The sequence below is a fragment of the Salvelinus alpinus genome, chromosome 16, assembly GCF_045679555.1.
Source record: "Salvelinus alpinus chromosome 16, SLU_Salpinus.1, whole genome shotgun sequence".
Lineage (NCBI taxonomy): Eukaryota > Metazoa > Chordata > Actinopteri > Salmoniformes > Salmonidae > Salvelinus > Salvelinus alpinus.
The window spans coordinates 53314596-53334595 of NC_092101.1; the positions used below are offsets into that span (position 1 = coordinate 53314596).

A 20000-nucleotide genomic window follows, 5' to 3' on the forward strand; every position below is an offset into this window, starting at 1 on the left:
AATAAACAATAAAAATGAACAGTAAACATTACACATACAGAAGTTCCAAAAGAATAAAGACATTTCAAATGTCATATTATGTCTATATACAGTGTTGTAACGATGTGCAAATGGTTAAAGTACAAAAGGGAAAATAAATAAACATAAATATGGGTTGTATTTACGATGGTGTTTGTTCTTCACTGGTTGCCCTTTTCTTGTGGCAACAGGTCACAAATCTTGCTGCTGTGATGGCACACTGTGGAATTTCACCCAGTAGATATGGGAGTTTATCAAAATCGCTTTGTTTTCAAATTCTTTGTTGGTCTGTGTAATCTGAGGGAAATATGTGTCTATTATATGGCCATGCATTTGGCAGGAGGTTAGGAAGTGCAGCTCAGTTTCCACCTCATTCTGTGGGCAGTGTGCACATAGCCTGTCTTCTCCTGAAAGCCAGGTCTGCCTACGGCGGCCTTTCTCAATATCAAGGCCACTGAGTCTGTACATAGTCAAAGCTTTCCTTAAGTTTGGGTCAGTCACAGCGGTCAGGTATTCTGCCACTGTGTACTCTCTGTTTAGGGCCAAATAGCATTCTAGTATGCTCAGTTTTTTTTGTTAATTCTTTCCAATGTGTCAAGTAATTATGTTTCTGTTTTCTCATGATTTGGTTGGGTCTAATCGTGTTGCTGTCCTGGGGCTCTGTGGGGTGTGTTTGTGTTTGTGAACAGAGTCCCAGGACTAGCTTGCTTAGGGGACTCTTCTCCAGGTTCATCTCTCTGTAGGTGATGGCTTTGTTATGGAAGGTTTGGGAATCGCTTCCTTTTAGGTGGTTGTAGAATTTAACGGCTCTTTTCTGGATGTTGATAATTAGCGGGTATCGGCCTAATTCTGCTCTGCATGCATTATTTGGTGTTCTACGTTGTACACGGAGGATATTTTTGCAGAATTCTGCATGCAGAGTCTCAATTTGGTGTTTGTCCCATTTTGTGAAGTCTTGGTTGGTGAGTGGACCCCAGACCTCACAACGTTAAAGTGCAATGGGTTCTATAACTGATTCAAGTATTTTTAGCCAGATCCTAATTGGTATGTTGAAATTTATGTTCCTTTTGATGGCATAGAATGCCCTTCTTGCCTTGTCTCTCAGATCGTTCACATCTTTGTGGAAGTTACCTGTGGCGCTGATGTTTAGGCCAAGGTATGTATAGTTTTTTGTGTGCTCTAGGGTGTCTAGATGGAATTTGTATTTGTGGTCCTGGCAACTGGACCTTTTTTGGAACACTGTTGTTTTTGTCTTGCTGAGATTTACTGTCAGGGCCCAGGTCTGGCAGGGCCCAGGTCTGGCAGGGCCCAGGTCTGGCAGGGCCCAGGTCTGGCAGGGCCCAGGTCTGGCAGAATCTGTGCAGAAGATATAGGTGCTGCTGTAGGCCCTCCTTGGTTGTGGACAGAAGCACCATATCATCAGCAAAGTGTAGACATTTGACTTCAGATTCTAGTAGGGTGATCCCGGGTGCTGCAGACTGTTCTAGTGCCCTCGCTAAGTCGTTGATATATATGCTGAAGAGGGTGGGGCTTAAACTGCATCCCTGTCTCACCCCACGCCCCTGTGGAATGAAATGTGTATGTTTTTTGCCTATTTTAACCGCACACTTGTGTACATGGATTTTATAATGTTGTATGTTTTCCCCCTAACACCACTTTCCATCAATTTGTATAGCAGGCCCTCGTGCCAAATTGAGTTGAAAGCTTTTTTGAAATCAACAAAGCATGAGAAGACTTTGCCTTTGTTTGTTTGTTTGTCAATTAGGGTATGCAGGGTGAATACGTGGTCTGTGGTACGGTAATTTGGTGTCCAGCCAATTTGATATTTGCTCAGTACATTGTTTTTGCTAAGGAAATGTACTAGTCTGCTGTTAATGATAATGCAGAGTATTTTCCCAAGGTTGTTGTTGACGCATATCCCACAGTAGTTATTGGGGTAAAAAAATCTTGTCTCTGTCTCTTTTTGTCTCTCTCTGTCTGTCTTTTTCTTTCTTTCTCTCTCTCTCTCTCTCCTGTTGCGCAAGGTAGAATCACTCCATTCCTCTGTAATTATATCTAAACAATGGGTTCTCAACCTCTCTGCCACAGGGTTACTGGAACGGGAACAAACTGAAAACAAACTGCTCTGCTTTTAATCTTTTCACAAGTGAGTTCCAAATTTCTCTAACGGTCGCCCCAGCGCGAGTTGTTTTATGTACGAGATGTCAGAATGCACCCACTGTTCCAAACTGGGATTGTTACGCAACAGAACAGTTAACACGCGCTAATTATCTATAGGCTATGTTTCAACTTGTCGATTTCAAATTATTTTCACGCACTTCACCAATGTATCCGCAGATCAAGAATGCAGACATTTGCACAGTCTTGCACGACTTTGGCACGTTTTCTGACTGGCGCTCGCATTGCCTTCCTTCTTGTTTTCCATAAACAAAATAATTACTTTCGGTGTGTGTGTTCCTATTAACTTCTTATGGTACCTGGGACGTCCCACCTGGCCAACATCCGGTGAAATTGCAGAGCGCCAAATTCAAATTAAATTACTATAAATATTTAACTTTCATGAAATCACAAGTGTAATACATCAAAATAAAGCTTAACTTGCTGTTAATCCAGCTGCTGTGTCAGATTTCAAAAAGGCTTTACAGCGAAAGCAAACCATGCGATTATCTGAGGACAGCGCTCAGCACACAAAACATTACATACCAGCCAAGTAGATTAGTAAATTAATCACTTCTCTTTGATGATCTTCGTATAGTTGCACTCACTAGACCCCCAGTTACACAATAAATGTTAGTTTTGTTTGATAAAGTCCCTCTTTATATCCAAAAACCTCCCATTTTGTTAGCATGTTTTGTTCAGTAATCCAATGGCTCAAATGCGTTCACAACAGGCAGACGAAAATTCCAAATAGTACCAGTAAAGTTCGTAGAAACATGTCAAACGATGTTTATAATCAATCCTCAGGTTGTTTTTAGCCTAAATAATCGATAATATTTCAACCGGACAATAGCATCGTCAATATAAAAGAAAAACAAGAAAGGCGCGCTCTCGGTCGAGCGCAGAAAACAGCTCTTGGGACACCCCACTATCCACTCACTAAAAGTTGTCATTCGCCCTCATTTTTCAGAATATAAGCCTGAAACAATGTCTAAAGACTGTTCACAACTAGTGGAAGCCATAGGGAATGTAATCTGGGTCCTATCCCTTTCAAATGTGGCTTTCATTGGAAAAAAAGCAATTTCAAAATAATGCCACTTCCTGGATGGATTTTCCTTAGGTTTTCACCTGCCATTTCAGTTCTGTTATACTCACAGACATTATTTTAACAGTTTTAGAAACTTTGGAGTGTTTTCTATCCAAATCTACTAATGCATATCCTAGCTTCTGGGCCTGAGTAGCAGGCAGTTTGCTTTGGGCACACTTTTCAGCCGGAGGTGAAAATTGTGCCCCCTACCCTAATGATGTTGAAGGAAGTACCTTATTTTCTGTATATCGTGTTGTCGTTTCTGCTGTAGCATACCGTATGTATGTATGGATCATAATGTAGTTACTGTTTTATTCACATGTTTTTAAGTACTGGTGACAAATAATGCATTCTGATTATTGCATAGATTATAATGGACACCTGTGACATCTGTAAAATACTTTTTTGAAGGTTCTACTGATTATAATGAGTAAATGCTAAGCTATTTGAAGGTTGTACTGATTATAATGAGCTAATGCTAAGCTATTTGAAGGTTGTACTGATTATAAAGAGCTAATGCTAAGCTATTTGAAGGTTGTACTGATTATAATGAGCTAATGCTAAGCTATTTGACGGGTCTACTGATTATAATGAGCTAATGCTAAGCTATTTGACGGGTCTACTGATTATAATGAGCTAATGCTAAGCTATTTGAAGGTTGTACTGATTATAATGAGCTAATGCTAAGCTATTTGAAGGTTCTACTGATTATAATGAGCTAATGCTAAGCTATTTGAAGGTTGTACTGATTATAAAGAGCTAATGCTAAGCTATTTGAAGGTTCTACTGATTATAATGAGCTAATGCTAAGCTATTTGACGGGTCTACTGATTATAATGAGCTAATGCTAAGCTATTTGAAGGTTGTACTGATTATAATGAGCTAATGCTAAGCTATTTGAAGGTTCTACTGATTATAATGAGCTAATGCTAAGCTATTTGAAGGTTGTACTGATTATAAAGAGCTAATGCTAAGCTATTTGAAGGTTCTACTGATTTATAATGAGCTAATGCTAAGCTAATTTGCTAGCTTTGTGTGGCGCCATGTTTGTTGACATTATACAATACATTCTGGTTGTCACGTAAACGTCTGTCAGACCGAAGATGTTATAATGAGGTGAAGGGGAGTGAATGATCGTAGAGATGACACACCCCCTTCAACATGCATACTGCAAACAGACCAAACTCATCTTGTCTCCTCTTATTGTCTTTGGTTGACATGAAGAAGAAAAAAAAACATGGCGGCGCGCACAAACTACCCATCGTCGGATTACTTTCAATTTCTAGAATTTTTTTTACTATATTATTTTGATCAATGGTGAGGTTCACCCGTGATGTGATGAATTATAAATACAAATTGATATTTTTATTATAGCTAATTTACGTTGTGGTTTCTGACAGCCGAGAGTTATCTCTAAATATGCCTGCGTCAATCTTTCCTCCGTTATCACCAGGACTCAGTTAGCACCGGGACTCAGTTAGCACCGGGACTCAGTTAGCACCGGGACTCAGTTAGCACCGGGACTCAGTTAGCACCGGGACTCAGTTAGCACCGGGACTCAGTTAGCACCAGGACTAATGTATGCTGTCGATACTTCTGTGAACGTCTGAACATCCAAAAATAAACTGGTCACATTCAGGACGTAACTTTGTAACGATTGTGTTTTGTGCAAAATGTTTTTGTGAAGAAACAGTGTGGCCAGCTCAAACGCTGACTGTTGCGTCAATCGAAACTGGACGGTACTAAATAAGCGTTATAATCACACCGGGTTTGAGCGTTACGCTGCAGGGACCACTGTGGAAGGATCACACCCGTTTTGTTGGTACATGTGAAAAGGTTAAAAGACACTTCATCCATTTTGTCCGGAAAGGATTACCGTGTTATGTTTGTTGCCGCCGATCGTTGAATAAATTCATAGCTATATTCCATTGCTTTGCTTTGTTAATAGAGACATTTACATTTTAATCTATGGATCAGTTCCCGAAAAGTTCCAATCTTGTTTTGTTTTGGATTACCTTTGTTTTGAGTCAACTAGTAGTAGTTGTTCTATTGGTCAGGCCTGCTGTGCTGTCTCCCAGTAGAAGAGAGAGAGAGAGAGAGAGAGAGAGAGAGAGAGAGAGAGAGAGAGAGAGAGAGAGAGAGAGAGAGAGAGAGAGAGAGAGAGAGAGAGAGAGAGAGAGAGAGAGAGAGAGAGAGAGAGAGAGAGAGAGAGAGAGAGAGAGAGAGAGAGAGAGAGAGAGAGAGAGAGAGAGAGAGAGAGAGAGAGAGAGAGAGAGAGAGAGAGAGAGAGAGAGAGAGAGAGAGATACTGTAGAAGGATGTTATGGTGTCTCCCAGTTAATGAGGCACAGTCACAAATAACATAAAAATAGCTGTGCAGCGATGCTCCCCATCCAACCAGACAGAGGATCTGTAGAGAAGAATGGGAGAAACTCCCCAAATGAAGGTGTGTTTGTAGCGTCGTACCCAAGAAGACTCAGGGCTGTAATCGCTGCCAAAGGTGCTTCAACAAAGTACTGAGTAAAAGGTTTGAATACTTATGTAAATGTGATATTTCAGTTTTTGCTCCAAAAAATCCGGAGAAAAAAAAACAGTTTTTGCTTTGTCAGCATTGGGTATTGTGTGTAGATTGTTGCGGGGGGGAAAACAATTTAATGAATTGGCTGTAACGTAACAAAATGTAAAAAAAGGGAAGGGATCTGAATACTTTTCGAATGTACATGTAGGTAGGCGTAAAGTGACTGCATAGATAACAAACAGCGGGTAGCAGCAGTGTACAAATGGGGGGGGGGGGGGGGGGGGGTCGTCAATGTAAATAGTCCGGGTGGGGATTTGATTAATTGTTCAGCAGTCTGAATACCGTGTTCCTCCTCTCCATGTCTTCACCACCTCTTCACAGCACTCATGTTCCCGACAACCAAATTACCCTTCTCCTCAGCCCTGTGTCCCAAGTGGCACCCTATTCCCAATGTAGTGCGCTACTTTAGACCAGTCAGAAGCTGTGCACTACATAGGGAATATGGTACGATTTGGGACTCTAACCCAGAGTCTCCCTGGCCTCTCCGATCTCCCTAATGACTGATTGTGATTCAGAGTGAGGTCTTTAATAGAGACAGGGGAAGTTGTTGCAATGAAGACGTGTTACTGCTGGTTCTGTCATTAGTGCTCCGTTAGGAGGGTGGTCGGGTTCCTGTCGGGTTCCTGTCGCTGCCCGGACCATGCAAATAGAGACGGCTTTATTCACGGCACAGACACATGTGGGGCTGGTTCACTACCATGTCTTATAACAGAACTCTACTATACTGGACTGGACTGGTTCACTACCATGTCTTATAACAGAACTCTACTATACTGGACTGGACTGGTTCACTACCATGTCTTATAACAGAACTCTACTATACTGGACTGGACTGGTTCACTACCATGTCTTATAACAGAACTCTACTATACTGGACTGGACTGGTTCACTACCATGTCTTATAACAGAACTCTACTATACTGGACTGGTTCACTACCATGTCTTATAACAGAACTCTACTATACTGGACTGGACTGGTTCACTACCATGTCTTATAACAGAACTCTACTATACTGGACTGGACTGGTTCACTACCATGTCTTATAACAGAACTCTACTATACTGGACTGGACTGGTTCACTACCATGTCTTATAACAGAACTCTACTATACTGGACTGGACTGGTTCACTACCGTGTCTTATAACAGAACTCTACTATACTGGACTGGTTCACTACCATGTCTTATAACAGAACTCTACTATACTGGACTGGACTGGTTCACTACCATGTCTTATAACAGAACTCTACTATACTGGACTGGACTGGTTCACTACCATGTCTTATAACAGAACTCTACTATACTGGACTGGACTGGTTCACTACCATGTCTTATAACAGAACTCTACTATACTGGACTGGACTGGTTCACTACCATGTCTTATAACAGAACTCTACTGTACTGGACTGGACTGGTTCACTACCATGTCTTATAACAGAACTCTACTATACTGGACTGGACTGGTTCACTACCATGTCTTATAACAGAACTCTACTATACTGGACTGGACTGGTTCACTACCATGTCTTATAACAGAACTCTACTATACTGGACTGGACTGGTTCACTACCATGTCTTATAACAGAACTCTACTATACTGGACTGGACTGGTTCACTACCATGTCTTATAACAGAACTCTACTATACTGTACTGGACTGGTTCACTACCATGTCTTATAACAGAACTCTACTATACTGGACTGGTTCACTACCATGTCTTATAACAGAACTCTACTATACTGGACTGGACTGGTTCACTACCATGTCTTATAACAGAACTCTACTATACTGGACTGGACTGGTTCACTACCATGTCTTATAACAGAACTCTACTATACTGGACTGGACTGGTTCACTACCATGTCTTATAACAGAACTCTACTATACTGGACTGGACTGGTTCACTACCATGTCTTATAACAGAACTCTACTATACTGGACTGGTTCACTACCATGTCTTATAACAGAACTCTACTATACTGGACTGGACTGGTTCACTACCATGTCTTATAACAGAACTCTACTATACTGGACTGGACTGGTTCACTACCATGTCTTATAACAGAACTCTACTATACTGGACTGGACTGGTTCACTACCATGTCTTATAACAGAACTCTACTATACTGGACTGGTTCACTACCATGTCTTATAACAGAACTCTACTATACTGGACTGGACTGGTTCACTACCATGTCTTATAACAGAACTCTACTATACTGGACTGGACTGGTTCACTACCATGTCTTATAACAGAACTCTACTGTACTGGACTGGTTCACTACCATGTCTTATAACAGAACTATACTATACTGGACTGGACTGGTTCACTACCATGTCTTATAACAGAACTCTACTATACTGGACTGGACTGGTTCACTACCGTGTCTTATAACAGAACTCTACTGTACTGGACTGGACTGGTTCACTACCATGTCTTATAACAGAACTCTACTATACTGGACTGGACTGGTTCACTACCATGTCTTATAACAGAACTCTACTATACTGGACTGGACTGGTTCACTACCATGTCTTATAACAGAACTCTACTGTACTGGACTGGACTGGTTCACTACCATGTCTTATAACAGAACTCTACTATACTGGACTGGACTGGTTCACTACCATGTCTTATAACAGAACTCTACTATACTGGACTGGACTGGTTCACTACCATGTCTTATAACAGAACTCTACTATACTGGACTGGACTGGTTCACTACCATGTCTTATAACAGAACTCTACTATACTGGACTGGACTGGTTCACTACCATGTCTTATAACAGAACTCTACTATACTGGACTGGACTGGTTCACTACCATGTCTTATAACAGAACTCTACTATACTGGACTGGTTCACTACCATGTCTTATAACAGAACTCTACTATACTGGACTGGACTGGTTCACTACCATGTCTTATAACAGAACTCTACTATACTGGACTGGTTCACTACCATGTCTTATAACAGAACTCTACTATACTGGACTGGTTCACTACCATGTCTTATAACAGAACTCTACTATACTGGACTGGACTGGTTCACTACCATGTCTTATAACAGAACTCTACTATACTGGACTGGACTGGTTCACTACCATGTCTTATAACAGAACTCTACTATACTGGACTGGACTGGTTCACTACCATGTCTTATAACAGAACTCTACTATACTGGACTGGACTGGTTCACTACCATGTCTTATAACAGAACTCTACTATACTGTACTGGACTGGACTGGTTCACTACCATGTCTTATAACAGAACTCTACTATACTGGACTGGACTGGTTCACTACCATGTCTTATAACAGTACTACACTACATAGGGATATGGACCCGGAGCACCCACTGTGAACCTGTGGAAGGACCGGCTGTGATATGTGACACTGGCACTTTAAAAGCAACATTTTAATCCACAGTTGTGTTGTGTTCATTTGGTTTATTTAAGGAAAACATTATCGTATTGCCTGATCATGCATGTAAATATCATGATGAGGACAATTATACAAATATACTGGATTTGAATGAACATCAACTAAGGTTCAGGCTGATCTCTCCGTGTTTCGTATGTCCGTCTCATTCAAACAGCTGTCTGAATATATTAGTCTACTAAATCATTGCCACATCATTCTGCAGTATCATCCTTGACTGTCAAAGTCCTGTATTTGTCCATACAGACAGACAGGACACTGAATCGCCCAATTTTTTTTGTTTCCAATGACTGGTATTCTATGAGATGATAGTTCTAGAAGGGTCAACGATACAGCAGGTTATATTTGTTATTGCCAGCGTTGTCTGGCGACACATGCAGAATGAGGCAACGATAATTACTATGCCAGAGTTGACCGACCTCCATTAGTCAATATTGTCATGAAGTTATCGGTTTCATCCTAATTTGTACCTAAATTGCACCCTACACAGTGCACCCTACACAGTGCACCCTACACAGTGCACCCTACACAGTGCACCCTACACAATGCACCCTACAGAGTGCACCCTACACAGTGCACCCTACACAGTGCACCCTACACAGTGCACCCTACACAATGCACCCTACAGAGTGCACCCTACACAGTGCACCCTACACAGTGCACCCTACAGAGTGCACCCTACACAGTACACCCTACACAGTGCACCCTACACAGTGCACCCTACACAATGCACCCTACACAGTGCACCCTACAGAGTGCACCCTACACAGTGCACCCTACACAGTGCACCCTACAGAGTGCACCCTACACAGTGCACCCTACACAGTGCACCCTACACAGTGCACCCTACACAGTGCACCCTACACAGTGCACCCTACACAGTGCACCCTACACGGTGCACCCTACACAGTGCACCCTACAGAGTGCACCCTACACAGTACACCCTACACGGTGCACCCTACACAGTGCACCCTACACGGTGCACCAATTTGGATGAGTACACTCTAGGTCCTGGTCGATAGTTGTGCACTTCAATAAGGAATAGGGTGCCGTTTGAGGCGCCAAACATATTGATTCTTGTTGTTGTACGAGCACTGCAGATGTTGTGACACTAGTTGAGATGGTGTTTACAGTATGGAATAGAGATGGCACAACTGGGAAACATAATCATTGAAGTGCCGTAGGTCAGGTCAACCACTCTTGGTTTACCGGTCTACAGTTCCTATAACCCCCCCCCCGACAATAAAAAGTCCTGGCTCAAACTGCAGCAAAACCCACTACAGAGTCAGGTCAAACCCCTAGCACCCACTACAGAGTCAGGTCAAACCCCTAGAACCCGCTACAGAGTCAGGTCAAACCCCTAGCACCCGCTACAGAGTCAGGTCAAACCCCTAGAACCCGCTACAGAGTCAGGTCAAACCCCTAGAACCCGCTACAGAGTCAGGTCAAACCCCTAGCACCCGCTACAGAGTCAGGTCAAACCCCTAGAACCCGCTACAGAGTCAGGTCAAACCCCTAGCACCCACTACAGAGTCAGGTCAAACCCCTAGCACCCACTACAGAGTCAGGTCAAACCCCTAGCACCCGCTACAGAGTCAGGTCAAACCCCTAGCACCCGCTACAGAGTCAGGTCAAACCCCTAGCACCCACTACAGAGTCAGGTCAAACCCCTAGAACCCGCTACAGAGTCAGGTCAAACCCCTAGAACCCGCTACAGAGTCAGGTCAAACCCCTAGCACCCACTACAGAGTCAGGTCAAACCCCTTAACACCCACTACAGAGTCAGGTCAAACCCCTAGCACCCACTACAGAGTCAGGTCAAACCCCTAGCACCCACTACAGAGTCAGGTCAAACCCCTAGCACCCACTACAGAGTCAGGTCAAACCCCTAGCACCCACTACAGAGTCAGGTCAAACCCCTAGAACCCGCTACAGAGTCAGGTCAAACCCCTAGAACCCGCTACAGAGTCAGGTCAAACCCCTAGCACCCACTACAGAGTCAGGTCAAACCCCTAGCACCCACTACAGAGTCAGGTCAAACCCCTAGCACCCACTACAGAGTCAGGTCAAACCCCTAGCACCCGCTACAGAGTCATGTCAAACCCCTAGCACCCGCTACAGAGTCAGGTCAAACCCCTAGCACCCACTACAGAGTCAGGTCAAACCCCTAGCACCCACTACAGAGTCAGATCAAACCCCTAGAACCCTCTACAGAGTCAGGTCAAACCCCTAACACCCACTACAGAGTCAGGTCAAACCCCTAGCACCCGCTACAGAGTCAGGTCAAACCCCTAGCACCCACTACAGAGTCAGGTCAAACCCCTAGCACCCACTACAGAGTCAGATCAAACCCCTAGAACCCTCTACAGAGTCAGGTCAAACCCCTAACACCCACTACAGAGTCAGGTCAAACCCCTAGCACCCGCTACAGAGTCAGGTCAAACCCCTAGCACCCACTACAGAGTCAGGTCAAACCCCTAGAACCCGCTACAGAGTCAGGTCAAACCCCTAGAACCCGCTACAGAGTCAGGTCAAACCCCTAGCACCCGCTACAGAGTCAGGTCAAACCCCTAGCACCCACTACAGAGTCAGGTCAAACCCCTAGCACCCACTACAGAGTCAGGTCAAACCCCTAGCACCCACTACAGAGTCAGGTCAAACCCCTAGCACCCACTACAGAGTCAGGTCAAACCCCTAGCACCCACTACAGAGTCAGGTCAAACCCCTAGCACCCACTACAGAGTCAGGTCAAACCCCTAGAACCCGCTACAGAGTCAGGTCAAACCCCTAGAACCCGCTACAGAGTCAGGTCAAACCCCTAGCACCCACTACAGAGTCAGGTCAAACCCCTAGCACCCGCTACAGAGTCAGGTCAAACCCCTAGCACCCGCTACAGAGTCATGTCAAACCCCTAGCACCCGCTACAGAGTCAGGTCAAACCCCTAGCACCCACTACAGAGTCAGGTCAAACCCCTAGCACCCACTACAGAGTCAGATCAAACCCCTAGAACCCTCTACAGAGTCAGGTCAAACCCCTAACACCCGCTACAGAGTCAGGTCAAACCCCTAGCACCCGCTACAGAGTCAGGTCAAACCCCTAGCACCCGCTACAGAGTCAGGTCAAACCCCTAGCACCCGCTACAGAGTCAGGTCAAACCCCTAGCACCCACTACAGAGTCAGGTCAAACCCCTAGCACCCACTACAGAGTCAGATCAAACCCCTAGAACCCTCTACAGAGTCAGGTCAAACCCCTAACACCCACTACAGAGTCAGGTCAAACCCCTAGCACCCACTACAGAGTCAGGTCAAACCCCTTAACACCCACTACAGAGTCAGGTCAAACCCCTAGCACCCACTACAGAGTCAGGTCAAACCCCTTAACACCCACTACAGAGTCAGGTCAAACCCATAGCACCCACTACAGAGTCAGGTCAAACCCCTAGCACCCACTACAGAGTCAGGTCAAACCCCTAACACCCACTACAGAGTCAGGTCAAACCCCTAACACCCACTACAGAGTCAGGTCAAACCCCTAGCACCCACTACAGAGTCAGGTCAAACCCCTAACACCCGCTACAGAGTCAGGTCAAACCCCTAGCACCCACTACAGAGTCAGGTCAAACCCCTAGCACCCACTACAGAGTCAGGTCAAACCCCTAGCACCCACTACAGAGTCAGGTCAAACCCCTAGCACTATATAGGGAATAGGGTGCCAGCCCCGGTCTAAAGTAGTGCACTATATAGGGAATAGGGTGCCAGCCCCGATCTAAAGTAGTGCACTATATAGGGAATAGGGTGCCAGCCCCGGTCTAAAGTAGTGCACTATATAGGGAATAGGGTGCCAGCCCGGTCTAAAGTAGTGCACTATATAGGGAATAGGGTGCCAGCCCCGGTCTAAAGTAGTGCTTTAGGACGGAGGGATGTTGCTTATTGACCCCTCACCTCCATCCTCCTCATCTCTCGCTTCTCCCTTCCTGCTCCACAGTAAACCTTTTCAATAAAACATCTCTCTAAAAAACATGAACATCTTTCATGTTTCCTGAAATTATACATCCAAACAACTTTGATGTTTGAGAGAGATGTACATGGGAACTTGAGGTGAGGAGGTGAGGAGCGGTGGAGTGTTTTCTTCTTCGCTTCCACGTTGCTTTAGCTGCTCTGTCTCTCAGGAGTTTTAACCAGTTGGAGGTCAGGAGGTCATTACATAAACCATTCACATGGAGCCCTCCATCCCTCCATCCATCAATCCATCATACCTCCCTCCATCCATCCCTCCCTCCATCCCTCCATCCCTCCCTCCATCCCTCCCTCCATCATACCTCCCTCCATCAATCCATCCATCCCTCCCTCCATATCTCCATCCCTCCATATCTCCCTCCCTCCCTCCCTCCCTCCCTCCCTCCCTCCCTCACCCACAGGGAATGCTTGATGTCGTGCTCAACATTTCAGCAACAACGTTGGATTGCACAAGACACAGACATGTACCCCATTTTGCAGGCTACAGGACACAGACATGTACCCCATTTTGCAAGGCTACTGTGCAGTGAGGTAGTTTTATTTTATTTTAGTCCAACTGACTAACGACAACAAACATGCTTAATTAATTTGGGCAGGAGACTCGGGATAAACTACATTGATGACATCAATTAGATTCTAATGAAAACAGATAAAAGCAGAAGGGGGGGGGGTTGGGAGTAAAAAGCAAATGGAATTTCTGAACAGGACTCATCAAAGTCTTAACATTGCAGCAAATTCCCATTACGTCCAAGTAGAAGCCTTTAATTTGCAAAGCTCATGTCTGGTTGGGTACTTAGAAGTACACGGTCAAATGATTCAATCTCAAGTCCTCGGGTTACATCCCAAATGGTTCCCTATGTAGTGCCTTGGGCTCTGGTCAAAAGTAGTGCACTGAATAGGGGAATAGTGTACCGTTTGTCCTACAGCGAGAAGAGGAGCCAAATAGAAATGTAATTTGGCGTGTTACTTCTCATCCTTGCTGGAACATGTGGTTGGGTGAATCGTTGGATTAGTGAAGACTTCAGACGTGTTCCAGTTGGCTTGTTTCTCCTGGCAGGACTGTTAGTAACACAGTGTTTACATCTTCAATCTCAAGCAGAACACATGCTAGCTAACTCCAGATTAGAGACCCTTAGTTAGACTGAACTGTTGCAATTATGTATGTCAATCTGATGGTGTTGGTGATTAGTGTCTAGCGCTGTCTCGTTGTCTCTCTCGTTCTCGCTCTCATTATCTCTCACTGTCTCATTCTCTCTCTCTCTCTCTCTCTCATTCTCTCTCTCTCGCTCTCTCTCTCTCCCTGCCTGCCAGTCATATTTACATGATTGTTTTTCGTCATGACTTCTCCCTTTGGGATCTGGTCCTAAGTTGTGCCCTATAAAGGGATAGGCTCCCTTTTCAGCCACAAGCCATATGTTTGTGAATATGAGCAGCTCAGAGGTATAACTAACTCTTATGGTATCTGTGTGTTTTAGGGGACTACCCCCCACCTCCTCCTCCACCTGCTGACGACGGAGGCCTCCCATCCCTCATGTCCTTTCCCCCCCCTCCATCCACGGACAGAGAATACCAGGTAGGAGACTATTATGAGGCATGTCTGTACCATGTACTCATACGGTAGAGGTAATTGTCATATAACCTTTCGCTGTTTGGGATGGAGCACAGGTACACTAGTACTGCATTGAGTTCTGTACAGACATGGAATAGAATGGGTCTCAAGTGATACCCTATCCCCTATATAGTGCCCTTCTTTTGACTACAGCCCTATGGGCCCTGTGGACTAATTCCCTACAGGCCCTGTGAACTAATTCCCTACGGGCCCTGGTCAAATAGTGCACTACATAGTGAAAACCCCTACAGCAGTATCACTAGAACCCCTACATCAGTATCACTAGAACCCCTACATCAGTATCACTAGAACCCCTACATCAGTATCACTAGAACCCCCTACATCAGTATCACTAGAACCCCCTACAGCAGTATCACTAGAACCCCTACATCAGTATCACTAGAACCCCTACAGCAGTATCACTAGAATCCCTACAGCAGTATCACTAGAACCCCTACATCAGTATCACTAGAACCCCTACATCAGTATCACTAGAACCCCTACAGCAGTATCACTAGAACCCCTACATCAGTATCACTATAACCCCTACAGCAGTATCACTAGAACCCCCTACAGCAGTATCACTAGAACCCCTACAGCAGTATCACTAGAACCCATACAACAGTATCACTAGAACCCCTACTGCAGTATCACTAGAACCCCTACAGCAGTATCACTAGAACCCCTACAGCAGTATCACTAGAACCCCCTACATCAGTATCACTAGAACCCCCTACAGCAGTATCACTAGAACCCCTACAGCAGTATCACTAGAACCCCCTACAGCAGTATCACTAGAACCCCCTACAGCAGTATCACTAGAACCCCTACAGCAGTATCACTAGAACCCCCTACAGCAGTATCGCTAGAAACCCTACATCAGTATCACTAGAACCCCTACATCAGTATCACTAGAACCCCCTACAGCAGTATCACTAGAACCCCCTGCAGCAGTATCACTAGAACTCCCTACAGCAGTATCACTAGAACCCCCTACATCAGTATCACTAGAACCCCCTACATCAGTATCACTAGAACCCCCTACAGCAGTATCACTAGGACCCCTACAGCAGTATCACTAGAACACCCTACAGCAGTATCACTAGAACCCCTACATCACTATCACTAGAACCCCCTACAACAGTATCACTAGAACCCCCTGCAGCAGTATCACTAGAACCCCTACAGCAGTATCACTAGAACACCCTACAGCAGTATCACTAGAACCCCTACAGCAGTATCACTAGAACCCCTACAGCAGTATCACTGAACCCCTACAGCAGTATCACTAGAACCCCTACAGCAGTATCACTGAACCCCCAGACAGAGACACGTCAGTAGTCCCTAGACTCTGATCCACACCAGACAGACAGCAGAGACACATCAGTAGTCCCTAGACTCTGATCCACACCAGACAGAGACACATCAGTAGTACCTAGACTCGGATCCACACCAGACAGAGACACATCAGTAGTCCCTAGACTCTGATCCACACCAGACAGAGACACATCAGTAGTCGCTAGACTCTGATCCACACCAGACAGAGACACATCAGTAGTCGCTAGACTCTGATCCACACCAGACAGAGACACATCAGTAGTCCCTAGACTCTGATCCACACCAGACAGAGACACATCAGTAGTCCCTAGACTCTGATCCACACCTGACAGAGACACATCAGTAGTCCCTAGACTCTGATCCACACCAGACAGAGACACATCAGTAGTCCCTAGACTCGGATCCACACCAGACAGAGACACATCAGTAGTCCCTAGACTCTGATCCACACCAGACAGAGACACATCAGTAGTCCCTAGACTCGGATCCACACCAGACAGAGACACATCAGTAGTCGCTAGACTCTGATCCACACCAGACAGAGACACATCAGTAGTCTCTAGACTCTGATCCACACCAGACAGAGACACGTCAGTAGTCTCTAGACTCTGATCCACACCAGACAGACAGCAGAGACACATCAGTAGTCCCTAGACTCTGATCCACACCAGACAGACAGCAGAGACACATCAGTAGTCCCTAGACTCTGATCCACACCAGACAGAGACACGTCAGTAGTCCCTAGTCTCTGATCCACACCAGACAGAGACACGTCAGTAGTCCCTAGACTCTGATCCACACCAGACAGAGACACATCAGTAGTCGCTAGACTCTGATCCACACCAGACAGAGACACATCAGTAGTCCCTAGACTCTGATCCACACCAGACAGAGACACATCAGTAGTCCCTAGACTCTGATCCACACCAGACAGAGACACATCAGTAGTCCCTAGACTCTGATCCACACCAGACAGAGACACGTCAGTAGTCCCTATTCTCTGATCCACACCAGACAGAGACACATCAGTAGTCCCTAGTCTCTGATCCACACCAGACAGAGACACATCAGTAGTCCCTAGACTCTGATCCACACCAGACAGAGACACATCAGTAGTCCCTATTCTCTGATCCACACCAGACAGAGACACATCAGTAGTCCCTAGACTCTGATCCACACCAGACAGAGACACATCAGTAGTCCCTAGACTCTGATCCACACCAGACAGACAGCAGAGACACGTCAGTAGTCCCTAGTCTCTGATCCACACCAGACAGAGACACATCAGTAGTCCCTAGACTCTGATCCACACCAGACAGAGACACATCAGTAGTCCCTAGACTCTGATCCACACCTGACAGAGACACGTCAGTAGTCCCTAGACTCTGATCCACACCAGACAGAGACACATCAGTAGTCCCTAGTCTCTGATCCACACCAGACAGAGACACATCAGTAGTCCCTAGACTCTGATCCACACCAGACAGAGACACATCAGTAGTCCCTAGACTCTGATCCACACCAGACAGAGACACATCAGTAGTCGCTAGACTCTGATCCACACCAGACAGAGACACATCATTAGTCCCTAGTCTCTGATCCACACCAGACAGAGACACATCAGTAGTCCCTAGACTCTGATCCACACCAGACAGAGACACGTCAGTAGTCCCTAGACTCTGATCCACACCTGACAGAGACACATCAGTAGTCCCTAGACTCTGATCCACACCAGACAGAGACACATCAGTAGTCCCTAGACTCTGATCCACACCAGACAGAGACACATCTGTAGTCCCTAGACTCTGATCCACACCAGACAGAGACACGTCAGTAGTCCCTAGACTCTGATCCACACCAGACAGAGACACATCAGTAGTCCCTAGACTCTGATCCACACCAGACAGACAGCAGAGACACATCAGTAGTCCCTAGACTCTGATCCACACCAGACAGACAGCAGAGACACATCAGTAGTCCCTAGACTCTGATCCACACCAGACAGAGACACATCTGTAGTCGCTAGACTCTGATCCACACCAGACAGAGACACATCAGTAGTCCCTAGACTCTGATCCACACCAGACATAGACACATCAGTAGTCCCTAGACTCTGATCCACACCAGACAGAGACACATCAGTAGTCCCTAGACTCTGATCCACACCAGACAGACAGCAGAGACACATCAGTAGTCCCTAGACTCTGATCCACACCAGACAGAGACACGTCAGTAGTCCCTAGACTCTGATCCACACCAGACAGACAGCAGAGACACATCAGTAGTCCCTAGACTCTGATCCACACCAGACAGAGACACGTCAGTAGTCCCTAGACTCTGATCCACACCAGACAGAGACACGTCAGTAGTCTCTAGACTCTGATCCACACCAGACAGAGACACGTCAGTAGTCTCTAGACTCTGATCCACACCAGACAGACAGCAGAGACACATCAGTAGTCCCTAGACTCTGATCCACACCAGACAGACAGCAGAGACACATCAGTAGTCCCTAGACTCTGATCCACACCAGACAGAGACACGTCAGTAGTCCCTAGTCTCTGATCCACACCAGACAGAGACACGTCAGTAGTCCCTAGACTCTGATCCACACCAGACAGAGACACATCAGTAGTCGCTAGACTCTGATCCACACCAGACAGAGACACATCAGTAGTCCCTAGACTCTGATCCACACCAGACAGAGACACATCAGTAGTCCCTAGACTCTGATCCACACCAGACAGAGACACATCAGTAGTCCCTAGACTCTGATCCACACCAGACAGAGACACGTCAGTAGTCCCTATTCTCTGATCCACACCAGACAGAGACACATCAGTAGTCCCTAGTCTCTGATCCACACCAGACAGAGACACATCAGTAGTCCCTAGACTCTGATCCACACCAGACAGAGACACATCAGTAGTCCCTATTCTCTGATCCACACCAGACAGAGACACATCAGTAGTCCCTAGACTCTGATCCACACCAGACAGAGACACATCAGTAGTCCCTAGACTCTGATCCACACCAGACAGACAGCAGAGACACGTCAGTAGTCCCTAGTCTCTGATCCACACCAGACAGAGACACATCAGTAGTCCCTAGACTCTGATCCACACCAGACAGAGACACATCAGTAGTCCCTAGACTCTGATCCACACCAGACAGAGACACGTCAGTAGTCCCTAGACTCTGATCCACACCAGACAGAGACACGTCAGTAGTCCCTAGACTCTGATCCACACCTGACAGAGACACGTCAGTAGTCCCTAGACTCTGATCCACACCAGACAGAGACACATCAGTAGTCCCTAGTCTCTGATCCACACCAGACAGAGACACATCAGTAGTCCCTAGACTCTGATCCACACCAGACAGAGACACATCAGTAGTCCCTAGACTCTGATCCACACCAGACAGAGACACATCAGTAGTCGCTAGACTCTGATCCACACCAGACAGAGACACATCATTAGTCCCTAGTCTCTGATCCACACCAGACAGAGACACATCAGTAGTCCCTAGACTCTGATCCACACCAGACAGAGACACGTCAGTAGTCCCTAGACTCTGATCCACACCTGACAGAGACACATCAGTAGTCCCTAGACTCTGATCCACACCAGACAGACAGCAGAGACACATCAGTAGTCCCTAGACTCTGATCCACACCAGACAGACAGCAGAGACACATCAGTAGTCCCTAGACTCTGATCCACACCAGACAGAGACACATCTGTAGTCGCTAGACT

At 45.8% G+C, this 20000-nt stretch overlaps 1 protein-coding gene across 1 annotated transcript in view; it reads left to right on the top strand.

Moving 5' to 3' along the window:
- LOC139541684 (lipoma-preferred partner homolog) overlaps positions 1 to 20000 on the top strand; it is a 513132-nt gene that overhangs the window by 218750 nt on the left and 274382 nt on the right. The window contains exon 4 of the mRNA XM_071346617.1: positions 14771 to 14868. Coding sequence (XP_071202718.1) covers positions 14771 to 14868 — 98 coding nt within the window. The remainder of the gene's footprint in view (positions 1 to 14770; positions 14869 to 20000) is intronic.